This window comes from Nannospalax galili, unplaced genomic scaffold, assembly GCF_000622305.1.
Source record: "Nannospalax galili isolate Female #2095 unplaced genomic scaffold, S.galili_v1.0 scaffold126, whole genome shotgun sequence".
NCBI lineage: Eukaryota > Metazoa > Chordata > Mammalia > Rodentia > Spalacidae > Nannospalax > Nannospalax galili.
In genome coordinates this window covers 985123-1008756 of record NW_008355275.1, presented here as the reverse complement: position 1 = coordinate 1008756, position 23634 = coordinate 985123, and the positions used below count along the sequence as shown (strand labels likewise).

At 39.3% G+C, this 23634-nt stretch overlaps 1 protein-coding gene and 1 pseudogene across 1 annotated transcript in view; both read right to left on the bottom strand.

Moving 5' to 3' along the window:
• Window positions 1-2352: 2352 nt before the first annotated feature.
• LOC103749517 lies at window positions 2353-2849 on the bottom strand (annotated as a pseudogene).
• A 9919-nt stretch (window positions 2850-12768) lies between these two features.
• Pdhx (pyruvate dehydrogenase complex component X) overlaps window positions 12769-23634 on the bottom strand; it is a 68559-nt gene continuing 57693 nt past the window's right edge. Inside the window, exons 10-11 of the mRNA XM_008852368.2 lie at window positions 15607-15671; window positions 12769-13555 (exon numbers count right to left, since the gene is read on the bottom strand). Coding sequence (XP_008850590.1) covers window positions 13297-13555; window positions 15607-15671 — 324 coding nt within the window. The 3' untranslated portion in view covers window positions 12769-13296. The remainder of the gene's footprint in view (window positions 13556-15606; window positions 15672-23634) is intronic.

Here is a 23634-nt window from a genome sequence, read left to right as displayed (position 1 = left end):
ATTAGGAATAATTTAGGAATAAACAAATTCTATCAAAACAAAATAATAAATACTCAAAGCTCATCACTTCCTAATCATTTACTATTATCTATGTTCTTAAGCACATTTACATCTATTGAATCTTTACTGGAATGCTTCTCAACTATACATTTAATGATAACATGTTGGAAGCTTCAAATCTCTGTACCGCAGAAATGAGCAAATGGAGCAAGTCAGGGCTTGATATGATGACTGCCTCTAGGCTTAAGAAAATGGTGGAGAAACTAAGCTATGCAGTTTAAACTTAAAAATGTCATCTGCAGGGGCTGGAGAGATGACTTAGCAGTTAAGAGCACTGGCTGCTCTTTCAGAGAGCCAAGGATTAGTTCCCAGCACTCAAACATGGTGACTAACAACCACCCGAAACTCCAGGTCTAGGTGATCTGACACCTTCCTTTGGCTTCCACAGGCACCAGGCATATGTGTTGTATGCTTATAACACTCAAACACATACAATAAAAAAATTAATGAAATCTTTTAAGTCTATAGCTAATACATTGTAAATAGCAGAAAATTTGAGGAAATATTCTTCCAGTATTTGAAAATTGTCTGATTTGGTGGACTACTCTCTTCATTGGAAAAACAAGCAAAATTCCAGTACCAGTCTTTCTTGCTTCATGTGACAGCAAATACTAGCCAACATTCATTCAAGAGCCACAGTTCCTCAACAGCTGCAAGTTCTAAAAACGAGTTCTGTAAAATCAGGGAAACATTCTGGGGAAATTGCCTATGTAACATGTACAATACAGTGTGTAAATTATCTATATCATCATTATCATTCATCCCTAGAGAGCTGGTTATTTGTCAGCGGATCACTGACTAAGCCAAGAGAAGAAACAGGACCCACAGCCTCCTGGAATTGGAGAATGTTTCTATTCTCTAGATTCAAACTCTTACCCCAACTCTCCAGTTTACCGCTCTCTGACAGAAAAACACAAAACAACTACATCAATTAAGACTCAAAGCAGATAATTTAATCTGCCTAATTCAGCTGTTCCTACTGTGCTTGCCTGTCAAGCAAGGATAGTTATGGGTTAATCTAACCACAGCAGCCATGTGGAACAACCGAGAGTGAATCCTAACAGATGGCAGCCTTGTGCTCATAGTTTACTGAATAACCTCCCCCGGATAAGTCCCCATTGTGAGGGCCACCATTCCACCAGCTGGGGGGTCCTGGCCTGAATAAAAAGGAGAAAGTGAGCTGAGCACCAGTATTCACCACTCTTTGTTTGCAGATGCAGATGCAGTGTGACCAGCTGCCTCAAGTTCCAGCTGCCATGCCTTCCCCACCTTGAGGGACTGTACCCTCAAACTTGAGTCAAAATAAACTTCCATTCTTTGAATTCATTTTGTCAGGTAATTTGCCATAGCAATGAGAAAAATAATCACTACAGAAATTGATGGCAGCTGTTTGAGGACTGGGGGGTGGGAAATACAAGAAGGGAACAAAGGAATTTGAATATCCATGTCAAACCTGCAACATGTTTAGCATACATAAAAGTGGGATCTCCATCATTTTTTTTCTGACAAGTGTATCCCTCCCTTCCTTCCTTCCTTCCTTCCTTCCTTCCTTCCTTCCTTTTTTTGTCAGAAAAAAGTGATGGGAAGATATGGGAGGTGTTGGAGGGGAGGGAGTGGGCATGGATTTGATCAAAACACCTTATATGCATATATGAAATTCTCAATAAAGTTTTTTAAAAGTTAAACAAAAGAAAACACACTTTTATAAATAATTTTTTCTTCCTTTTTTTAAAACATTAAAACCTTTATTTGGAGAAAAAAAAAGTGGGAGCTCCATCTCCCAATGAAAAGAGTGCAGATGAGCATCACAGCTTCTAATACATTTAAAAACCACCGTTGCTTGCAATTTGAAAATATTTTCGTAAAGGTAAAATAAAATCATCAGGTAAAGTCATAGGATTTTCAAAAATCCTGTTACCTTATGGTCTTGTTTGATAACTTTAGGCAAATGATAGTAACCAACAGCAACTACTAAAAAGAGTTTCCTTAGTGCAGGAAAAACAAAATGAACATAAGGAGACATTGTTTTTTAAATGGCCAGTCCTTTCTCTAGCCAAATCAATTACTGGCTGTCCACCTTGCTCTTTAAGTCTTTGTCCATATGCCTATCAACTATATACTTAAAGTAACAGGAAAAAAAGTGAATGTTCAATATTTTTCATGAGTACTTATCTATTCTTTTTTTTTTTTTTCCTCATGGAAACTGTCATTTATTGGCATCACAAAGGACTGTTGGACATAGTGGTTTCCAGGAAGTTGAGTGCGGGAGGCAGCTGGCGAGCAGCCTCACTTTCACAGATTCTTGTCATAGTCCCAATTGGCGGAGAAGCCCTGGATGGAGTTGGACTTCATGTCAAGCATCCGCTTGGTCTGCATGGCCACCCAGTCTTGAGCAAAGGTATGCGGGATCCGGCCACACGTAGCACTTCTCCCACATCAGAAGAATGATGGTGAAGACAATGAAGAACATGCCCATGCCCACGACTGTCTTCCACTCGTTGGTGGCCCTGTTCATCTCAGCAAAGTTCTCTTTAAACCGGATGCGGTACAACTGGACTTTCTCGTCCCTGGTCAGGCTGTTCCAGGCAGACCCTCTCCTTCTCCTTCAGGGCCTTCTGGCTGACAGACAGCAGCTTGACGTGGGCCACATCAGGCAAGGGGTAGTCACGCCGGCCAACGTAAATGGGGAGGGAGTAGTCTTTACTCTTCGTCACACTCCCATGCGCTCGCACACACGGAGAGGTGGAAATGGCTCGCTTGCCAATTAGGCTAAGTGCTCTGGTAGCCATTCTGCAGCTGCTGCCCCTGCCAACCACCTCTGCAACCGCCCTCTGCACCCCTGCACTTCGTGATCGGAAGAGTGAGGCCGCACAGGAAGCATTACATGCCGCTGCTGAGCACCGCTGGGATGGAGCAATCCCCACCTGAGGTAGGGGCTGTACTTATCCATTCTTTTAGTTTTATTTTTCCCCCTTTACCTTCTCATTTCTGACTTAGACTACATAACAAGAAACAGTGCCAGACAGGAGAAACGTTCCTTTGAGTTGTTGACCAGGGTAGTCCAAGAGACTCCCAAAATAACACAGGCTATTGTTGATCCTGGTCCAGAACTTGAAGGCAAGACCCTATTGCTGAAGACAGGACATACTTTAGACACAGGATTTGGAGCAATGGAGCTAGAACTGACCTGGAAGCCACCTCCCCTGAAGGCTAGCTCTCAAGTAGGTAAGGGAGAACATCCATGGTCCAACCCTACCTTCAAGGCCTAAAAAACACATCAATGACCAGCACAGCAACCGACATTGGTGCAGTGGTGGCACTTTTATCTTGGGGGTAATCAACAGCTACTTAATTGGGCTTAAAGCCCACTCAATGGGAAGAAGCTCATGTCTGGTGTTATGGCCCCAAATGGAGTTCCCTAAACTGTAATAGCCAAGTATAAAGCATCCACTTTAAACTTCAAAAGCTAGAAAAACAGCCAGCTTCGAGGTTAAGCCCCTGAACTTAGTTGCTTCCCCTTAGAAGAGTGCTTTCATTGGAGTAGCTGACTTTGGTTTTCCCAGACAACTGTAGCTGTACTTAATCAGAAAGTACCTTACTGTCAAGGTACTAACACAAGCTTGCTTTGGCTTCTGTAGTTTGCTTATCTGCTAACTTGTGTGGTGAAATTCCTATGATATTTATGGGTTTTGCTTTTAAAAGGTAGTTCCACCCTCCCCTTGGAGCTCTGATCCTAAATCTGACTAAGGGACCACAGATGGCTATAACCCTAATAAATTTGACCAATTAAAAATTGAATTGAGCCTGGTGGTCTTTTTCCCAGTGGTTTCAAACTCTGTAACTCTGGAACTGTAAACCTAGCCAAATACACATAGCTAGGAAGCTCAACCAGCTGTTTCTACCTTATGGAGCGAAGCATGCTTTGACTCATAAGAGTTTTGTTCATGGGCTAGTCTATACCTCAGAATTTTCTAACAAATTGATGCTTTTAAAAAAGGAATCTGCTATGAGGCTCCAGGGCCAGGCTACAGGCTTGAATTCTGTTATTGACACTAGAAGCCATGTCATCTTGAACACGTTACTTCCCTGCTGTGAAATGCTGGTAATAATTCCTATTTTACTGGTTGTGGTGAGGTGTTATGAGTTAACAGTGCATGTAAAGTATTCACAGCAATGCTGGGATCTCAGTAAGTTAGCGACTAGAATTGTACTACTATATTTTAAGGCCAGCCTATGTACAGTTTGGAAAAAAAAAAAAAAAAAAGACTTCCATCTACTTACAAACTAAGCAATTAGAGAACTAGCAAAATTATACTGAAAGTAACTGCTTAAAAAATAAAAGTCCTGTAATTTCCCAAATAACACTAAAAAGATAGACATTTGTCAGTTTTTCTACATTTAAGGCTTCTACAAAATTATTCCTCTAGACATTTTCCAAAGCTGTGATGATCCGTTTGGGAAGTGAGAAGTACACAAAAGCAGCGTTCCCTCCTCCCCTGCATACCAAGTTTCCATTTTGCCCAATCCATAGGCCCATGAAACCACAGCTTACAATAACAATGACAACCCTCTCCCAAAATGGCTAAAACTTAAAAGTTTAAAATGAGGACTTACAGCTTGCTTTCAGGAATAGGTATAGCTATATAATTTAAGAACAGATCTCATTTTTCTAAAGTTGTAGCAAACCCTTAACAATATAAAGAAGACCTAGAACTCAGCGGGGCCTGGTGGTCCACGTCTTTAGTCCCAGGACTCGGGAGACACAGGCAGGCAGATCTTTGTGAGATCAAGGACTCACTATCTACATAGTAAGTTCCAGGCCAATTGGGGCTACAGGGAGATCCTGTCTGAAAAACAAAAACAAAACCAAACAAAAGCCCCAAACCTAGACCTCATCATATTTTCTTTGATTAGTAATTAACAAAACAAGATACATTCTTACTACTTTATTAGTAGTAATTTGGTACCAAGATAAAATGCCCATAAATAGCATACTGAGCTTACTAATGAAATCTACTTCACTGTACAACTTGTATAACTATAACTTCAGCCAAGTGCAAAGCTAGAATTCACACTGCAAAGACTCATTCTGACCTGGTACATTTAGAGAAAACACCAGCACAACATTTAGCATTAAGGATACTGAAGGCTAAAAATAAAACTTGAGGGCTGGTGAGATGGCTCTGCAGGTAAAGACACTTGCCACCCAAGCATGACAACCAGAGTTTGATCTCTGAGGACCCACATGGTGGAGAAAACTGACCCATAAAAGTTGTCTTCATTTCTACACACAATAAATAAGTAAATGTGAAAAATAAACCCTGACTTTTTACTTGCTCCTAAAATTTTGTTCAGAGGTGAAGAACCCAATAATTATTAAATTAGACTGGGGTGGTGCTGGTAAAGGCCAACCTGGGCTACCTATTGAGTTGGACTCAATAAATAAATAAGTTTAGCAGATGGTCCTTTGAAAATAAAACAATGGGAGCAAAATGTATTTGTACACATAAGATAGACTAAAAAACATGTAGAGGCAGGAGACTAGGTAGGAGAAATTTAAAAACATATTTCAATTAAACAAAGGACTGTTTATTCCTAAATGAAGTTACCTTTCTTTAGGGCCCTAGCCTGATAGGGCATGAAGCTTTCTTTCTTTGTTAAGAAAAATTTGTTATTGCAGTATCACAGACAGGTGTTAAGCCAAAGAGGTGTTAAGCCAAAGGTCTTGGAAAATGAACTAATAAAATTGGATATTTAGTTGTTATACATTCACTTATTGAAATGAGAGAAACCAGAAAAAAAGGGGGGAATTTGTTATAACCAGGAATATAAAAACCTGGCTCAAATGTTACCTCCTCTATGAACTATCCCTCTCATATACTCTGATTATAGAATTTGCTAAAACATCTTCAGGCATATAAATACCATTTATCCAGTTTTAGCTGACTGAAAGAATGGACTGTTATATGCACACTAAAAGTTGACAGTTGCTGAATGAATAATATTTCCACTTTTCACCTTTATTTCATTATTTGATGCATGTCTCATCCAACAAGTTGGGTAATTTACTGAAATAAATTAAATTTCAAAATAATACTGGTACTCTAGTTAAGTTCCTACTCCAAAAGTAGGTTGTCTCAGTTTCTTTTCCTGTTGCTGTGACAAAATATTATAACCACAACAACTTAAGGGAAAGGGCTTATTTGTGTCACAGTTCCAGGTTACAGTCCTTCATGATAGGGGCGTCAGAGCGGCAGGAGGGCAGGAGCTTGAGAGACCTGGTCACATCATCACATCATCACATCATCCCATCCCGTCCCATCCCATCCCATCCCATCCCATCCCATCCCATCCCATCCCATCCCATCCCATCCCATCATCATATCACCAGTCAAGAGCAGAGGCACTGGGTTAATGCATGCATGCTAGTAGTGCTCAGCTCAGTCTCTCTTCATTCAGTCCAGAGGCCAATCCATAAAATGGTGTGGTCCATATTCAGGGCGAGTCTTCTCACCTTAATTAACCCAAGTAAGAGACTCCTTCCCAGGCTTACCCCACAGGCCAACCTAATCTGGACAATTCCTCATTATGACCCCATTCCCAGGTGATTTCTAGAGTGTTATCAAGTTGACAAAACCAAGCCTATCGCATAGGTCTAATGTGGACGTAATTTTCTGACTTACCATTTGGTCTTCCTCCAAATTTATGACTCTCTGTCTCTCTGACTGGGCTCTTGTGCCAGTATCTCTCAACTTCAGTCTCTCAGCCTCAAATTTACCCTTAAATCCCACCTGCTCTACAATACTGAATAGCATTCTTTCAAAAGCATTTCTCCACTATAGTAAGCAAGACGCTAACATTCCCCAGTAGGAATTGAGGGATGATTGCTGGGTCCAGTTGCTGCACAGCTGATCTATAGGACAAGGCAGTTGATACTGGTTCTACAGAGCCCAGAATGGCAGCCCCAGCTTGCTCCAGTGACCTCCTTCTGATGGTCAACCCAGTACGCCATGTTCACCAGCCCTCCCACCCTCACTGTGCCCTGGTTGTTTCTTCCGATTTGCTTGGTGGCTATCTGCATACTTGGCCCAGGCAACCAACTTGTCATCAACTACTGACCCTTGATAGTTGGAGGCTGCCCAATAGTTCCCAATATAGAAACTGGAATCTCTGGTATTAAAAGTAAGGTTCTGAACCTAGACCAGATTCAAAGGAAAGACAAAACTAAAGGTAAAATGTTCTACATTACATTTATGCATTTTAAATTATTTTTGGAAATGGCTACACAATGTAGCCCAGGCTGGCCTCAAACTCAGAATCCTCCTGCCTCCATTTCACAAGATCTGGTATTATACATGTGTGCCATCACATCTGGCTAAGGGTTTTTTGCTTTTCAGTCTTACTCTGTTGCCCAGGCTGGTCTCAAATTCCTGCACTCCAGTGATCCTCCTGTCTCTGCATTCTCAGCAACCGAGACTAGAGGAATGCATTACTGCGCCTGGCTCAGCAATATCTTATCTTTGTTCCTAGAGGCGCTTAAATTAAACCCTTAATTTTTTTCAGCTTCATTTTTTCCAAGCTTTTCATTAGGCTGTTACAAGTCGCGGTACTTAACTTAGCATTCCAGGTTACTAGCAGTTATGCATAATGAAAGCAAAACAAAAACCCCTTAGTACTTCCTGTACAATTTTACCAGAAACACAGACTACAAAGAAAATATGAATTAAGACTGGTTATGTGGAAGCACATCAGTGACATTACTGAAGTTGAGCAGAACCACCTCAGCCTGTGTCAGACTCCGAAGGCTTCATGTTTTAACAACACGCTTGAGCTCTTGTACCACCCACACCTAGGCTCAAATTCCAGGTGGGAGTCTTCTGAGTTTAGATCAATCTATGCTACCTCTGAGACTATGTGAAATCCTAAGATTCTATGCAGAAGGCATCCTGTGGAGTAGGCTGTACCTCTCATTCAGAACTGAAAAGATTACACAAGATGAACAGCCGCTACACAGATGATTTTTCCCTCATATCACAAGTACGAATATAAAGCACAGATAGAAGATTTTTGCCAAAAGCCTAGTAACTTGTAAAGTTGAACCAAGGCTTAAAAATATTCCTGATCTAGAGTTGGGCATGATGGCACACTCCTTTAATCCTAGCACTCAGGAAGAAGAAGCAGGCAGACAGATTGCTTTGAGTTCAAAGCCATCCTAGTCTAGATAGCCAGTTCCAAGCCAGCTATGACGATACAGTGAGATTCTGTCTAAAAATAAATGAATGAATGAATGAATGAATAATTCCTAATTCAACAAACATGAAAATTTGCTGTGATTAGTTTATTGTCAACTTGATACAATCTAGTGTCACCTGGGAATAGGAACCCTCAACTGAAGAATTTTCTCTATCAGGCTAGCCTTTGGGCACACCTGTGGGGCATTATCTTGATTACTAATGATTTAAGAGGGCCCAGGTCACTGTGGGTATGCCATCCTTGGCAGATGGGTGTGGGCTGTATAACAAGGTAGCTGAGCACCAGCCAGGGAGGGAGCCAGGAAGCAGCATTCCTCCATGGTATCTGCTTCAGTTTATGCCTTGAGCTCCTATCCTAACTTTCTTCAGTGATGGAACTGTAAGCTAAATAAACCCTTTCTTCCCCAAGTTGCTTTTAGTTAGTGGTTTATCAACAGCAACAGAAAAAGTAACTAGAACACAGGCACACTAACAAAGTATGTAGTTACAGACACACGCTATGGCACTGGGAAGGATACTTGTTTATCAAGAACCATTCGACAGCTTCCTGATAAATACTGCCCCTTAGCAAAGTTTAAGTGTAACTTTTGCAAATAAAATTTTAACACCTTATGCTTATACAACAATTTGTGCTTTGTAAAGCCTATATGTAGTGCATATCATTTGGTGACAATAACCACACCCTTAAAGACCTACCTTTCTGTGACAGGAGTAATAATTTTCATAAACTAAAAATTTAAGATGTGAAAATCATGACTGGTTGTGCTAATATTTTCTCAACTGTTAAAAGAAGTGCACATTTTCCTTCAATTCATGTCATATACAGTAAAGTTTAAATCAAGGGCTTTAACAACATTCAGTTTCTCAGGAAGAAAAAAGTGGCTTGAACTTCTCTAAAAACCAGAGAAGTAATTAAAAAGACAGTGAAAAGAAGCTATATGATCAAAGAACAAATGACTGCTACCTTGAGAGACTAGAACTTTTCTAAGTTCACCTGTAAGCTACCTTAGCAAATTTCAGTTAAATGGGATCTTCAGTGTTATGTCACCCACCACACAGACCATACTTTCCCTCCAACCTTGACTCCTTCTATCTTCCAAAATCAATGGAGATACCAGGAAAAAAACCAAAAGCCCACATACAATTATTCAAAATAACTTTATTGAAAGATTATTGCCCTTCCCATCCATAGCAAGTCTAAATGCCTTCCTATATCCTACCTGCTCTATGTCATTAGAACCTCATCCCTTTGATAACAGCAAATGTGAGCCAATGGGAGTTTTTTTGGAAGGGAAATTACACCATGGATGTAGCACTGTCAGCCAGCATGCCCGTTCCGTTCATAATGTACACGGCAGCCAGACATGGTGAGCACACCACCTTTCCGTTGTTAAAGACACTGACCTAGATCAGATGCTGAGGCTTCATTATAGCAAAACCTTCCAGCTGGTCCCTGCTGGCTGGCCTCCCCTCAGTTGCAAGCTATCCAGCACTGAGGCCAGACTCAACTCAAAGTCACTCTCTATTGTTACTTTGTTCTTCAGAAATTCCAAATGTTCCCCATTCATAGCACGGGGTTTAAAGCAGGGCTTATTCCTTTGTCTGCCTGAAACAATTCTTTTATTTCTTCACTTTGCAAATGGTGATTAAGTTCATCCTGATGCAAAGTGTAATCAGAATAAAATTTATTTGAAAATGAATTGAAATGTCATGTAATTTTTCACCCATTCTCATTACAATCTATTAACTAATAGCACCACCTACCTTTCAAAGAAAGAATACTAGGTTTACTTTTCACATATGCCTATATGGGGTTGTTTAAGCAATTTATTGTGAATTGGGTCCAAAGTGAGAACAACAACAACAACAACAACAAACAAACTAAATACAGAAGTTCCATTTGATATTATGTAAAATACCTGTAACAGTATATATGAAATGTTATTTGTCAATGTTGCAAGGAGTCTGGCCAGCAACATACAGTAGAAAACGATAAACACACTGCATCACCTCTAAAGCCTAACTAGAAATGTTATACAGAACAGCACCATTTGAGTGAAAAGCTTAAAATTCATTCGCATTTTGTGCCTAAGCACTGATTTGAATGGATGTTGCTTTTTTCCATAAAAGTCTTTGCAATATTAGATTATTCTCCCTGTTTAAATAGGGGGGAAAATGACGACAAACTTTTTTTTGCTCCTTTTAGTGTGATACCCAGTTACTATAAATAGTAGTTTAGTATGGGAGGAGCTTGCTGATGCACAGTGCAGACCAAGTATCCACACTCCTTCCTTAAATCAAGGTTGTTTTTTGATCTCACACCGTGATAGGATTCTTTTCAGAAATGATTTCCTTATATGAACCCAATCATTATAGAAATATTAAATTATTGTTTAACTTGTGCAAACAAGTGCTTGCACCAAAAGCCAAGAAGTCAAACAAACCACACAAGGCCACTGGGTTCCGGTGTTGTCCATGAAGAACTAAAATGCCTTTAGCTGACACAGCGCCTCTGTACCACTCTCAGCTGTGGAAGCAAGGCTGCATGGGTATCCATGCCCTTCCCATTTACAGAAAATAGAGGGCAGATGTACTGCTAACCTTGTACAGTCACAGAAAACAGAACTCCAAATGAAAGATTCTCACAGCTGTCTCATGCTCTATTTTTTAGGTGTAACCACTAGAAAAGGAGACCTGGGGACTTAGCTCAGCACCTGCTGCCTAAGCGTGAGACAAGTTTAAATCTTCAGAAACCAGGTAAAAGTCAGATGCAGTAGCACAAATGTCTGCAATCCCAGCAGCCCCTAATAGGAGATAGGAGACAGGGACAGGAGGATCTTTGGAGGCTAGCTACCCTGGGACATACAGCAGTGAACAAAAGACCTTGCCTCAAGGCGAAGGCAAAGCCTCTTCTCTGACCTGCACACACTCGCAGTGGCACATGCAAGCCCACACCCACACAAACAAGCATATGCACCCCCTCATTAGAAAAAGAAACCCTCAAAAATTTCAGTGAAGCTGACCTCGAAAATAATGTAACTTATAAAAACTACTTTGAAAATAGCATTTGGTAATAATTTTAAGTATACGTGTTAATATGACAAAAGTTTTTGAAGACTTAAAAACGGCTTGTTAAAACTGTATAACTGAATTAAGCATTTTCTTAACGATTGATATAGTGGGACACTAATTATTTGAGAAGGCTCTTTTGTTAGGGCAGATAGTTCATGTCATACTTAATACAACTTGCACTATGTAGTCTTTTTCTTCTGGTGATTTATGTCAACTGACACTAACACCAGTCTTTCTGTGACTAGTGAATTAAATTACCATTCATTACCATCCAATTTAAATATAGTTATCTTGCCTGAGTTGCCAAGAGAAGCTGTTCTAACATTTATGATAATAAGGGGAAATTTCATGTGACTGATGGAACACAATGGGTATTTCCCATCTGTTTTCCCTCATCAAGTCTTCTACTTTATCCAAAGTTCCTTATCAGCTAGTTTCTCAATCCGTAGTTCAGACTGACCTTGAATTCATGCCCCAGTCTCCCAAATGTTGAGATTACAGGCATGAACCACCAAGCTGAGCTGCTCAGCTACTTTTCTATTTTCTCTGTCACACTAACTTTAAATTACTTTTTTCCTTTTGCAGAGTATGTTTTAAGATGGCTTAGAAAAATCACTAATGTATCTCAAAGCTTTTATCAAACACCTGTAGCCTACCATTTGAAGTAGACTAGAATTTTATTTTCTTACATTTGATCGAATAGAAACTAAATTCCAATGCGCTAAGAAACATCTTTTTAAAAAAATTTTATTATTTTTATTTTGTATGTATGAGTATATTGCCTGCATGTATGTGAGTGCACCTGTGTCATGCAATGCCGTGGAGGTCAGAAGAGGGCTTCAGACTCCCCTGGCACTGGAGTTAAGGATGGTTTGTAGCTGCCATGTGGGTGCTGGGATTCGAACCTGGGTCCTCTGCAAGAGCAGTCAGTGCTCTTAACTGCTGAGCCATCTCTCCAGCCCCAAGAAACATCTTTATATTTGAAACAATACAAACTTAAAATGCTTGGTATGAGAAAACCCAATTTATTTCAATATATTCCAACTCTGCATAAAAATACAATGTTCACTTCTGAAGGTTTAGATATTTTAACTACAGCTTTTCATGGAGCAATTCCCCCGCCCCCACCCCCATGCCACTATTTTTGAGACAGAGTCTCACTGAGTATAGCCCAGGCTAGCCTTGAATTCACAGTGATCCTCCTGCTCCAGTCTCTCGCATGCTGGGTTTATAGGTATGAACCCAATTTTCCTATTTTTTGATCTTTTGAGATTGAGTCTCTGAACAAAGAACTCTTTTGGTCTTCTTCCTCTTTCTTCAGTTTTGTTTTATTCTTCGCTATAAGTTCAGTGTTATAGAAGTGAAAAATAAGACTAGAAACATACATGGCTAAGACATATCTGGCTTTATATACATAAGAATTTAATAATGTTGCCATAACCCCTAATAAAATGTAATCCTTATTCATTTACTATTATCCAGAATAAATTTCTATATATATTAAATTGTTCAAGTATATCTAGAGCAATGTTTATAAAAAAGAGATCCTGATGCTTAAAAAGGCATTTCTTTGAAGCCCACTTTTAACTTCAACACAATTAGAGCTCTATTGATTTTTTTTTTTATTTTACAGTATATCATACATTCTCAAATATTCTAAAATCTCAAATGGGCCAAATATAGGATGTATTTACATTAGTTTAACACCCTTTTGTACAGCACCAGACATTAAAAAATGTATCTGACCGACCAAACGTTTTTTATTAGTCACAGTTTATCACATATTTCTAAAATAAACACACACTGAAAATCAAGACAGCTTAGGCCAAGGGTTTTTCCCTTCAATAAATAAGCATTTCATTGACTTCATACTTAAACACCTAATTATATGTGAACTTTTAGTCTTTGAGGGCTAAGCAAGTAGCATAGGATTCTCTAGGTTTGCTTTGAAACTTTCAAGAAATCTTGTTGCCAGTTCATCATCAACCACTCGGCTGTCACTTGACATGGTGACCCTTATGAGCTGGTGCTGCTGCAGTTGGGCATTCCCCTCTTCATCCTCAGTGAGCTTCAATACTGGCCGGAATCTTCCAACAGCCAAAATGCAGGCCTGAGGAGGGTTGATGACTGCAGTAAACTCATCAATGCCAAACATCCCCAAGTTGGAAATACTAGGAGGAAAAACAAAACAAAACCAAACCTCAGAAGGTGGTGTGGCCCAAAGTACATATTTGTACTTTACTAAAAAACTGTGCTACTGAATTTTGATTCAAAGATCAAAGAATATCTATAAACATACATACAAAAAGAACTATTGTCAAACAGCACTGAACTGGAGGTCCTAACCAGTGACAAATGGAGAGGAAAAGAAAGAGAAGGATGAGTAGTGAAAGGATGCAACTGTTCTTTACAGATGAACTGACTGTACAGAGAAAACTACAGATAAATGCTTAAGGTCAGTAAGTGAATTTATGTCACTATGTAAAAGGTAATATATCTATGCACAAGCTAACATTTAACTATGATATTTGAAAATAATACCACTTAGAATGGTATCACAAAACAAGTATAATGTATGACTTTCACCAAAAAATTATAAAACATAACTGAAAGAACTAAGACTCAATGCTGTGAAGATGACACAGTAAAAACAGGGTCCCCTTCAGGATTCTTAGTCTCATTCTTAAAAGAAATTACAAGTGGACTCAAACAGAAGCTTTAGGAGAATTTTATTAGAGTTTAATGAAAAGTTCTCAGGACAGGCAAGCTGTAAATCTCAGCAGCTGCCTAGAAGGAGAATGGAGGACAGAAGGAGAAAAGCCATAAAGGCATGGCGAGGAGGGAAAAGAGCTTTAGAGAAAAGGGAAGCCCAAAATTCAAGGGAAAGCATGGCTAGAAAAGAGATAAAGAAGAAAAGAAGAGATTATGCTTTTATGAAGAATTCAGACAACTGAGCAGGTGTACTGAGAGCTCATGTCTGTAACCCAGTCCATAAGCACTGCACTAGGGCGCTGGGATTCCAGGCAGGAAAACTTCACCAACTCATTAATGCATTAGGTATTCTCCCTATCTCTGTAGCATGACTTAAGGTGAACCTGCCCTTCTGGGGATGGTTCTGACCAGGTGATCGACCTGGAAAAACTAAAAGTTATCAATCTGCACATTCTTGAGCCCTATATATACCCCAAGAAACACTAAAACTTAAAACCTAACATTAAAATATTGGCAAGAATGCACAGCACTAAGAATTCTCATGCACTATTGACAGTGCTGTAAATTTGTAGAAATCATTTTGGAAAATTCTTTGGCAGTACCTATCAAAGCTTTTAATCCAGGAACTCTATTTTTATGACAACAACAAAAAAGGGGGTATATATATTCACCATAAGACACTGGTAAGAATGTTCATGGCACCATTATTTGTAATAGCACCAATCTGGAAACTATTCAAATACCCATCATGAAAAAGATGGATACTGGAACATTTATACAACAGATTATTATATATTACAGTGATTAATAAATGGCCGCTTCACATAGCAATATAGGGACTCTCTCAGATATTAGAGGTTAGCAAAAATCACAACAAACAAAAACCATTCAGACAATAAAAAGTACATAGTATTTATATAAAGATCAAAACCAGCAAAAGGAACCTATGATAACTTCACAATGGTGTGACCTTTGAAAAAGGGTGGCATTGGGGAGAAAAAAGGTTTCTGGGTTGCTGGTAATGTTCTGCATCTTTCTTTCGGTGGTTACATGTGTTTCTTCATATTATTACATAAATTATTGAAGCTACACTCAGTATACTTTACGTCAGTGACACTTAAAAACAGAACTAAAAATATTGTTCACAGCCCAGTATCACAAAAAATAAAAATAATAAACACAAGAAAGGACATGACTGAGGCTTAAAAAAAATCTACCTTGTTTATAAAGCAATTAAAAGATAAAAGTTTTAAGAACCTGAATGTCATTTTTTGACAGCTGATGTCCAATCAAAGGACTGCATATTCAACTCTAAGGAGTCCCTACCACTGTAGTATGAAAGCCTGGCCACTCTGACGAACACTTCCACAAAGTCTCTTATCTAAATTAGAATGTGATTGTGAACCTAAATTTTAAGTGACCCAAATAAATAATGAAAAAAGGTGGACACAGACTAACCAGTCATATCTATTTTCTTAATGGTATTGATAGTTAAGAATTTAAATTTTACCTAAAAGATCCTCCTTGGTACTCTTCAGGTAACAATTTTCCATCTCTTGCTTTCTTTGATAAAACCTGAGAAAAACACAGAGCATGTCAACCAAGCAGTAGCTGACAGTACCTGCACACGGCAACCTCTCATTTCGCATATCTTGGTTGAACTTTGGAAGTATCATATATTTAAGTTTTTCTCTAACCTAATCATAGGGGAGCTAAAGAACAGATAGCCCAGAACCTAGTGGAGCAAGGGGAGAGAGAACACTAATGCATCTCTCAACTCTCATCAATGAAGCTCCCTCATGCAGCAGAGGGCAATGAACACAAAGGGCCACAAATGACCAAAGCATAAAGAATACGAGTCTGCAGAGTGTGGGTCCTTGGACAGGACTCCCATATTAAACTTCACCCACCCAGGGCTCAGGGACCATTGTGGAAGAGGGGGCAGAAAGATTATAAGAGCCAGAGAGGAGGTGCATGACCGCATGGATACAGAATTACAGGTTCCCTGGGACCTTGCGCATATGTACTTACAGAAAAGGTGACAGCATGCACAAGCACAAAAACTCAGCATAGAACTGTGGAAATGGGCAGCAGGCCGCAATCTTAGCCTAAGAACTATTGGGCAGCTGATTACTGCTGGGTGAGGAAGAGCTGATCTTCTTTAAGAGAGTGACTCTAGATAAGCTGACTAAACCCTAGTGGATGAATGTGCACTGAGGGATGTTAGGGGATACTAACTTGACTTGATAGGCCTTAACATAAATGGCAGAATGCATGAGATCCAGTGGGGGTTGGGGGGCTATGGGAGGGTGCCGATGGGGAAGGGGGTATAAAGATGATTAAGATGGTGTGTATGAGATAAAAATTCAATAAAAAGTTAAAATAAATAACACAGCAACAATAAAACAAAACAAAACAACCCAAAGTCCATATTGCCTGAGGCATTCAGGTGAAAAGATATAAAAAGATGCCAAGAATCAAGTGTGAGGAGCTTCTAATCATAGCATTTGGGAGGAAGAGGCAGGTGGAGCTCTGTGAGATCAAGGCCAGGCCAGTCTACATAGTGAGTTCCAGGCCAGCTGGGGCTACAGGGAGACCTTGCTACAGGGAGACCTTGTCCCCAGATTTAAAAAATAAAAACATACCAAGCAAATATTTCTACAGAAATGTACATGTCCTTCCAAGTCATTAAAAAAACAAAACAAACAAAAAACCCCAAACAAACACATTACTGGGTACTCACAATATAAAGTCTGCCTCTGTCTTTTAAAGTTGTTATAATCAATGAAGAATTAAGCATAGCACAGGATCCAGCACTTATTACTACTAAGTTACTTTATTCAGAAAATACACATTTAAATTTGACTGGAACTTGCCTTATACCCCACACTGGTATCTTTGTGATTAATAAGAGTGAGTATATTAGCACACATGTACTTAGATGGGTTTTCAGGGATCTATCTGCAAGTCCTTAAAAATTATCAGCAAGTTTTTTTGAAAAAAAAAAAATCATTGAGCAACAACTATATTGTAAGCACTCTCCCAGAATTAGATACACAGCAATGAACACGACAGTTAACATCAGATAGGAGAGAGCACAGAAGTCTACCAATAAATGAACAAAGTACTCTCAAAGAATAAGGAAACAGGATCACAGAATAAAGTATCAGGAAATGTACAGGCCACGGAAGCCACAGAAGCCTGCAAAGATGGTGGTGGGATGGAGACAGGAACAATAAAAAGGAGTCAGTCAAGTGAGGACCTGGAGAGGTGTGCGCTGGATGCTAGCATGAGTCCTGGGTTAACTTGTCCATGGTCTCAGAGTCCCTTCAAAAGATCGTGGCACACACTTTTAATCCCAGGCACTTGGGAGGCAGAGGCCTGTGGATCTCTGTAGGAGTGACACCAGCCTGGCTGATCTTCACAGCAGGGTCTCCTGCCCACTAGCTGACTGAGGCCCTGGCCTGCACTCCTGCATGCTCTTCACAGTTTCTCTGGTGGAGGGCTATCCTCTCAGGCCTCCCTGTTCTTGACATCTCAGTCATGGATCCCAAATCCTGAGCTACAAGATTAGTCTACCAGACAGAAGACCGTAACTGCGTTCTTGTTCTTATATGTAGTGAATCAAATAATTGTGGTACATCTGGTGTAGTTGATTCTCCAGGTATTCTTGACTTGCTCATTTCTTAAAGTATAGGGACTGATGCTTAACTTTTTCTTTTTTGAGAGAAGACACTATTGGTTACCACTATATGCAAACATGGGTCTATAATTCTATGAGAAGCAGCAAAGCTCAGCAATTCAAAGCACAGGCTCTAGTCTGGAGCCTAGACAGGGAGCTGGTAGGGCAGTGTTGTCAAACACGGGATCTACTACTTAACAGTATAGGATCTTACACAGATTATTTAACTGTTTTTCCTTATGAGGTTATCAACTTCAAGAAATAAAAATAATAATTATTATTATTTTATCCCTGATAGGGTAGTTTTAAAGAGGATTGGAAAAACTGAATATATATGACAGAAGTTGCTACGGAGAATGCCAGTTGTGTTACTTTAGTCGTTGTAATTCTTCTTTTGTACTTTGTTTTTATTGAATTTTTCTGTATTTCACAGAGAACATCTCAATTAATCTTAATCATCTTTATACCCCCATCCCCACTGCCACCCTAGCATAGCAACCCATTGGAATTCATACATTGTCATTTGTGTTAAGACCTATTGTGTCAAGTTAGTGTCCCCAGACGTTCCTCAGTGCAATCATCTACTGAGGTCTAGTCAGCCTATCTAGATCAGCTCTTCCTCACCTAGCAGTAATCAGCTGATGATGTTTCTTCAGTTAAGATTGGGGTCTGGTGTCCATTTCCCCAGTTCTATGCTGGGATTTTTGTCTGCTTGAGTTTGCATGGGACTCGTGAATTCTGACACTATTGCCCTAGATTCTGCACACTCTACACTTTGGCCATTTGTGACCTTTTGTGTTCCTGGCCCTCTGTTGCATTAGGGAGCTTCATTTATGAGAGTTGAAAGATTCATTAGTGTCCTCTTTAACTCTGTTCTATGTTCTGTGAGCCTTAGGTATACAGGTTGCACTGTAAATGTGTCACTTAGACCTGGGCAATTCATAGACAATGCCTGTGTGTGACCAGCTGTGGTACTTGGTAATAGTCTCCATCTGGTGCACAAGAAGCTTCTTTGATGAGTGGTGTCTGGAATATTTATCCATAAATATAAGGATACATATTTTACACATGGTAACAAATTACTAGTCTAGGGATGTGACAGTCTTGGGGTTTTCTCTAAGATCTATGACCTTTCCAGCTATGTGTATTTGGCTATGTTTACAGTGCCACACTTTCCTCCCAGTGAGTGGGCTTTTAGTCCAATTAGGTAGCTGTTGACTGCCCCAAAGATCAAAGTGTCACTACTGCACCAATGTGCTATGCTGGTCACTGATGTGATTATTTGGTCTTGAAGCTGAAGCTGGTGTTAGATTATCAGTTAATGTTTTCCCTCAGCACCTTCATAGTGCTCTCCAAAGTAATGAGAGCTAGCCTTCAGGGGAAGTGGCTTCCAGGTCAGTTCCAGCTCCACTGCTTCAAATTCTGTGTCCGAAGTATGTTATGTCTTCAGCAGTAGGGTCTCACCTTCAAGTTCTGGGAGGCCACCAAGAGCTGTGGCAAAGCCTGTGTTATATTGGGAGTCTCTTGGACCACCCTGGCCAACAACTCAAAGGAAGACATCTCCTGTCTGGCACTGTTTCTTGTTTTGTAGCCTTTAGCTACACACATGACTCATGTAGAGATACTGTGTGTGTATCCCTCTGGTTTTTTAAAACTAGCTAGGCATTATTTCTCTCCTCTCTCCCTGTCTAACTCTTCCACCATGGCTTCCCCATTTAAAGTGTCCCCATTTTCTCCATTTCTCCCTTGATAATACCCGTATCCTATGATCCCACTTCTTCTGGGCTCCTTCTTTCCCTTTATCCCCAAGGTTTCTTGTATAACCCTCCCTCCCCAGGCCCATTTAAATACACCCATTTTTATCCATTTCTCCCTTAGAAACACCTGTCTCCTACTGTTCTTCTCTCTCAGGTTTTTTCTTTCCCTTTACCTCCCTGGTTCCTTCCATTATCCTGGTTCCTGCAGTTACGTCTAGATACATACTCAAATATAAGGATTTGGTGCTAGGATCCACATATGAGGGAGAACACATGTTGCTTCTTTTTCTGAGTCTGTTACTTCACTTAGTATAACAGTTTCTAGTTCCATCCATTTACCTGCAAATTTCATGATTTCATCTTTCTTTACTGTTGAGTAGAACTCCATTGTATAAATGAACCACATTTTCATTATCCACTCATCGGTTGAGGGACCTTTAGGTCTTCCATCTCTTAGCTATTGTGAAAAGAGCAGCAACAAACATGGATGTACAAGTGTCTCTGCAATAGGCTGAGTACTTTGGGTATATACCAAGGAGCAGGATAGCTGGGTCTAACGGTAGGTTCACTTTTAGTTTAAGGGTTCCCCATACTACTTTCCATAGGGGTTGCAACAGTTTGCAGTATCAGCAATGGATGAGCATTCTCCTTTCCCCACATCCTTTCTAGCATTTGGTATCATTTGTTCTCTTGATCTTACTAGTCTGGGGTAAGATGAAATCAAAAAGTGGTTTTAATTTGCATTTCCCTAACTACTAACAATGTTGAATACCGTTTAAGATGTTTCTTAGCCATCTTTATTTTTTCTTTTGAGAACTCTCTATTCAGATCCTTAGCCGATCTTTTAATTGGGTCATTTGCTTTCTTGATTCTTTGTTTTTCTGAGTTTTTTATATATTCTGGATGCTAAACCTCTGTTAGATGTGTCGCCGGTGAAGCTTTTCTCCCACTCTTGTGGGTTTTCTCTTCACTTCCTTGGTTTGTTTCTCTTGCTGTAGAGAGGCTTTTTCGTTTAATGAGGTCCCACTTGTTGATTCTGACCTTAATTCCTAAGCAACTGAAGTCCGATTTAGGAAGTCCTTTCCTATACCTATCTTGTAGGTTATTGCCAATGTTTTCTTCTAATGTTTCAGAGTTTGAGGTTTCATACTGAGGTCTCTGATCCATTTGGAGCTAACTTTTGTGCAAGGTAAAAGATAAGGGTCTAGTTTCATTTTTCTATAGGCGGAGATCCAGCTTTGCCAGCACCATTTGCTGAAGATGCTCTTTTCTCCAGTGAATGTTCTTGGTCTCTTTGTCAAATATCAGTTGGCTGAAATTGTATGTACTCATGTTTAGGTCTTCAATGATGTTCCATTGATCTATGGGTCTATTTTTGTGCCAGTACCATGCTATTTTTATGACTATGGCTCTATAATATAGCACTGTTCTTTGTTCTAAGGGTTGCTTTGGCTATCTGGGGTCTTTTGTGATTCCATATGGATTTTACGATGTTTTTATAATTCTGTGAAGAATGTCATGAGGATTTTGACTGGGATTGCAGTGAATCTATAAATGGCTTTTGGTAGGATGGTCATTTTCACAATATTAATTCATTCAATCCATGAACATGAGAGGTCCTTCCATCTCCTGGTATCTCCCTCAATCTCTTTCTTTAAATATTTAAATTTTCATTGTAGAGGTCTTTAATGTCTTTGGTAAGGTTTATTCTGAGATTATTTGTTTATTTATTTTTATTTATTTATTTACTATCATCTTTTTTTCTTTCTTTCTTTTGATCGTTTTTATAGATTAATTTTATAAACTGCCACTTTACTGAAAGTGTTAATCATTTCTAGGAGCTTTCTTAGCCTATCTGGTCTAAAGTAGATTTATGCCTTGAATTAAAATCATCCTATATTTTGTCTATTCAAATACACATATATTATACTTAAATTTTCTTTTTTTATACAGGGTCTCACTATGTAGGGCTAACTGGCCTAAAACTTGCATTAATTTTATAAACTGCCACTTTACTGAAAGTGTTAATCATTTCTAGGAGCTTTCTTAGCCTATCTGGTCTAAAGTAGATTTATGCCTTGAATTAAAATCATCCTATATTTTGTCTATTCAAATACACATATATTATACTTAAATTTTCTTTTTTTATACAGGGTCTCACTATGTAGGGCTAACTGGCCTAAAACTTGCTATGTAGACTGGACTGGCGTCAAACTTAGAGATATACCTGTTTCTGCCTCTTAAGTGCTGGAATTAAAGGTGTGTGCCACCATGCCAGGTCCAACATTACTTTTTTTTGATACAGGGTCTCCCTGTAGCCCCAGCTAGCCTAGAAATCCCTATGCAGACCTCACAGAGATCTGCCTGCCTCTGCCTTGCACCACCACATAGAGTCAATACTTTTTGAAAGCTACATTACAAAATCTTGATGTATAAATGGCAACAAGATTTAAATTGTGTCAAGGTGGCATTCTCTGAAAATGGAACACTGACTGCCTACCTTTTCTGGAGAACAGGGGAGTCAAAATTCAACATTAAAGCACAGGACAGTGAATGTACTTCCACCTTCAGAAGAAGCGCTGCAACGGTATCACCTTGGACTAATGACATTAAACACACAGGATCTGGTATACCATTAGTTCAAGAGTAGACTGCTGGGGTTGTAGAGATGGCTCAGTGGTTAAGAACACTGGCTGCTCTTCCAGAGGACCAGGGTTCAATTCTTGGCACCCACATGGCAGGTAACAGCTATCTATTAACTCCAACTCCAAGGGATCTGATGCCCTTTTCTGGCCTCTGCAAGTTTTGCAGGACTTATATACATGCAGGCAGTACACTCATACACATCAAATTAAAATTTTAAAAGGGGAGTAGACTGGTGATCACAGGTAGTGTGAGTTGATACAGCTGCATGAGAAGCAAAAGCTCAGCAAACCTGGAAGATGCTGAGAGGTACAGGAAAGATCCCAAGACCCCCAGAGACCATTATATTCTGCAGGTTCTCACTGCCCTTTCCATTTCTGCGAGGCCTAGCTCAGAGGCTGCTAAGACTAGGAAATGCTAATAGCTGTTTCAATAATGTGGCATTATTTCAATACCATGGCATTATAGTACTAAAATGGTGAAAATGCTCAGAATCAATAAAACCTATAATGGTTAAAAACAATGTACATAAAAATAAGAAAATTCCAGTTCTAGAGCTTGGTAATTTTACCTGGTATTTTACATGTTATTTCAACATTTAATGGCATTTCACCTTCTTCACAGCACTGGAATACATGTTTCTTAGTGGTGCTGAGATCCCTGATAAATAAGAGGCATGAAAAGTATTCTTCTGCACCAGTAGCTTCACTTTCCAGAGTTTCATTACCCTGTGGTCAGCTTGAGCCTGAGAATATCCAATGGAAAATTCCAGACATGATCCATGTTTTAAATTGCATGCTGTTCTGAGTAAGATGATGAAAGTCTCAAGCCATCAAAGGCACATATTTGCCCCATTGTCCAGTACACTCACTCTGTATACACTACTGTATGTAATAATACTTAGGAATGGTCTCCACCAATCAACTGTCTTGTACCATTACAGTACCTAAGTTGACCTAATTCTTAGTTTACTGAAAAATGATTCCAAAGGGCCAGAGCAATGATGCTGGCTGGTAATCTTATTATAGTATACTGTTATAATTGTTCTTCTTTAGTATTGCTAAACCTCTTACTGTTTATACTGCTAACTTCTTACCTTTACATTGGGACACACACACAGGAAAAAGTAGATGTAGAGTGGTTTCAATCAACTATAACAAGGTGTTGGAATGCATCCCCTATGGATAAGAGGGAACTACTTATGTTATAATTCAGCGAACCAGACCATTAACTTTGACTTTTGATCTGGTCAAATTAGTAAACCTTTCAATTAAGAAAAACATATAAACTGTTATTGAATATGTCAATGTATTTGTAATGAAATGCTTCTACTAATTATATGCTTATTAAATAAAATTTTAAAAAACAATCCAGTTTAAACACTGTGAATTCTTATTTTGTTAAATTCTTATTTTTTTAAGCTGTATCACCCCAAATTCCCACTGTTATCTAAAAT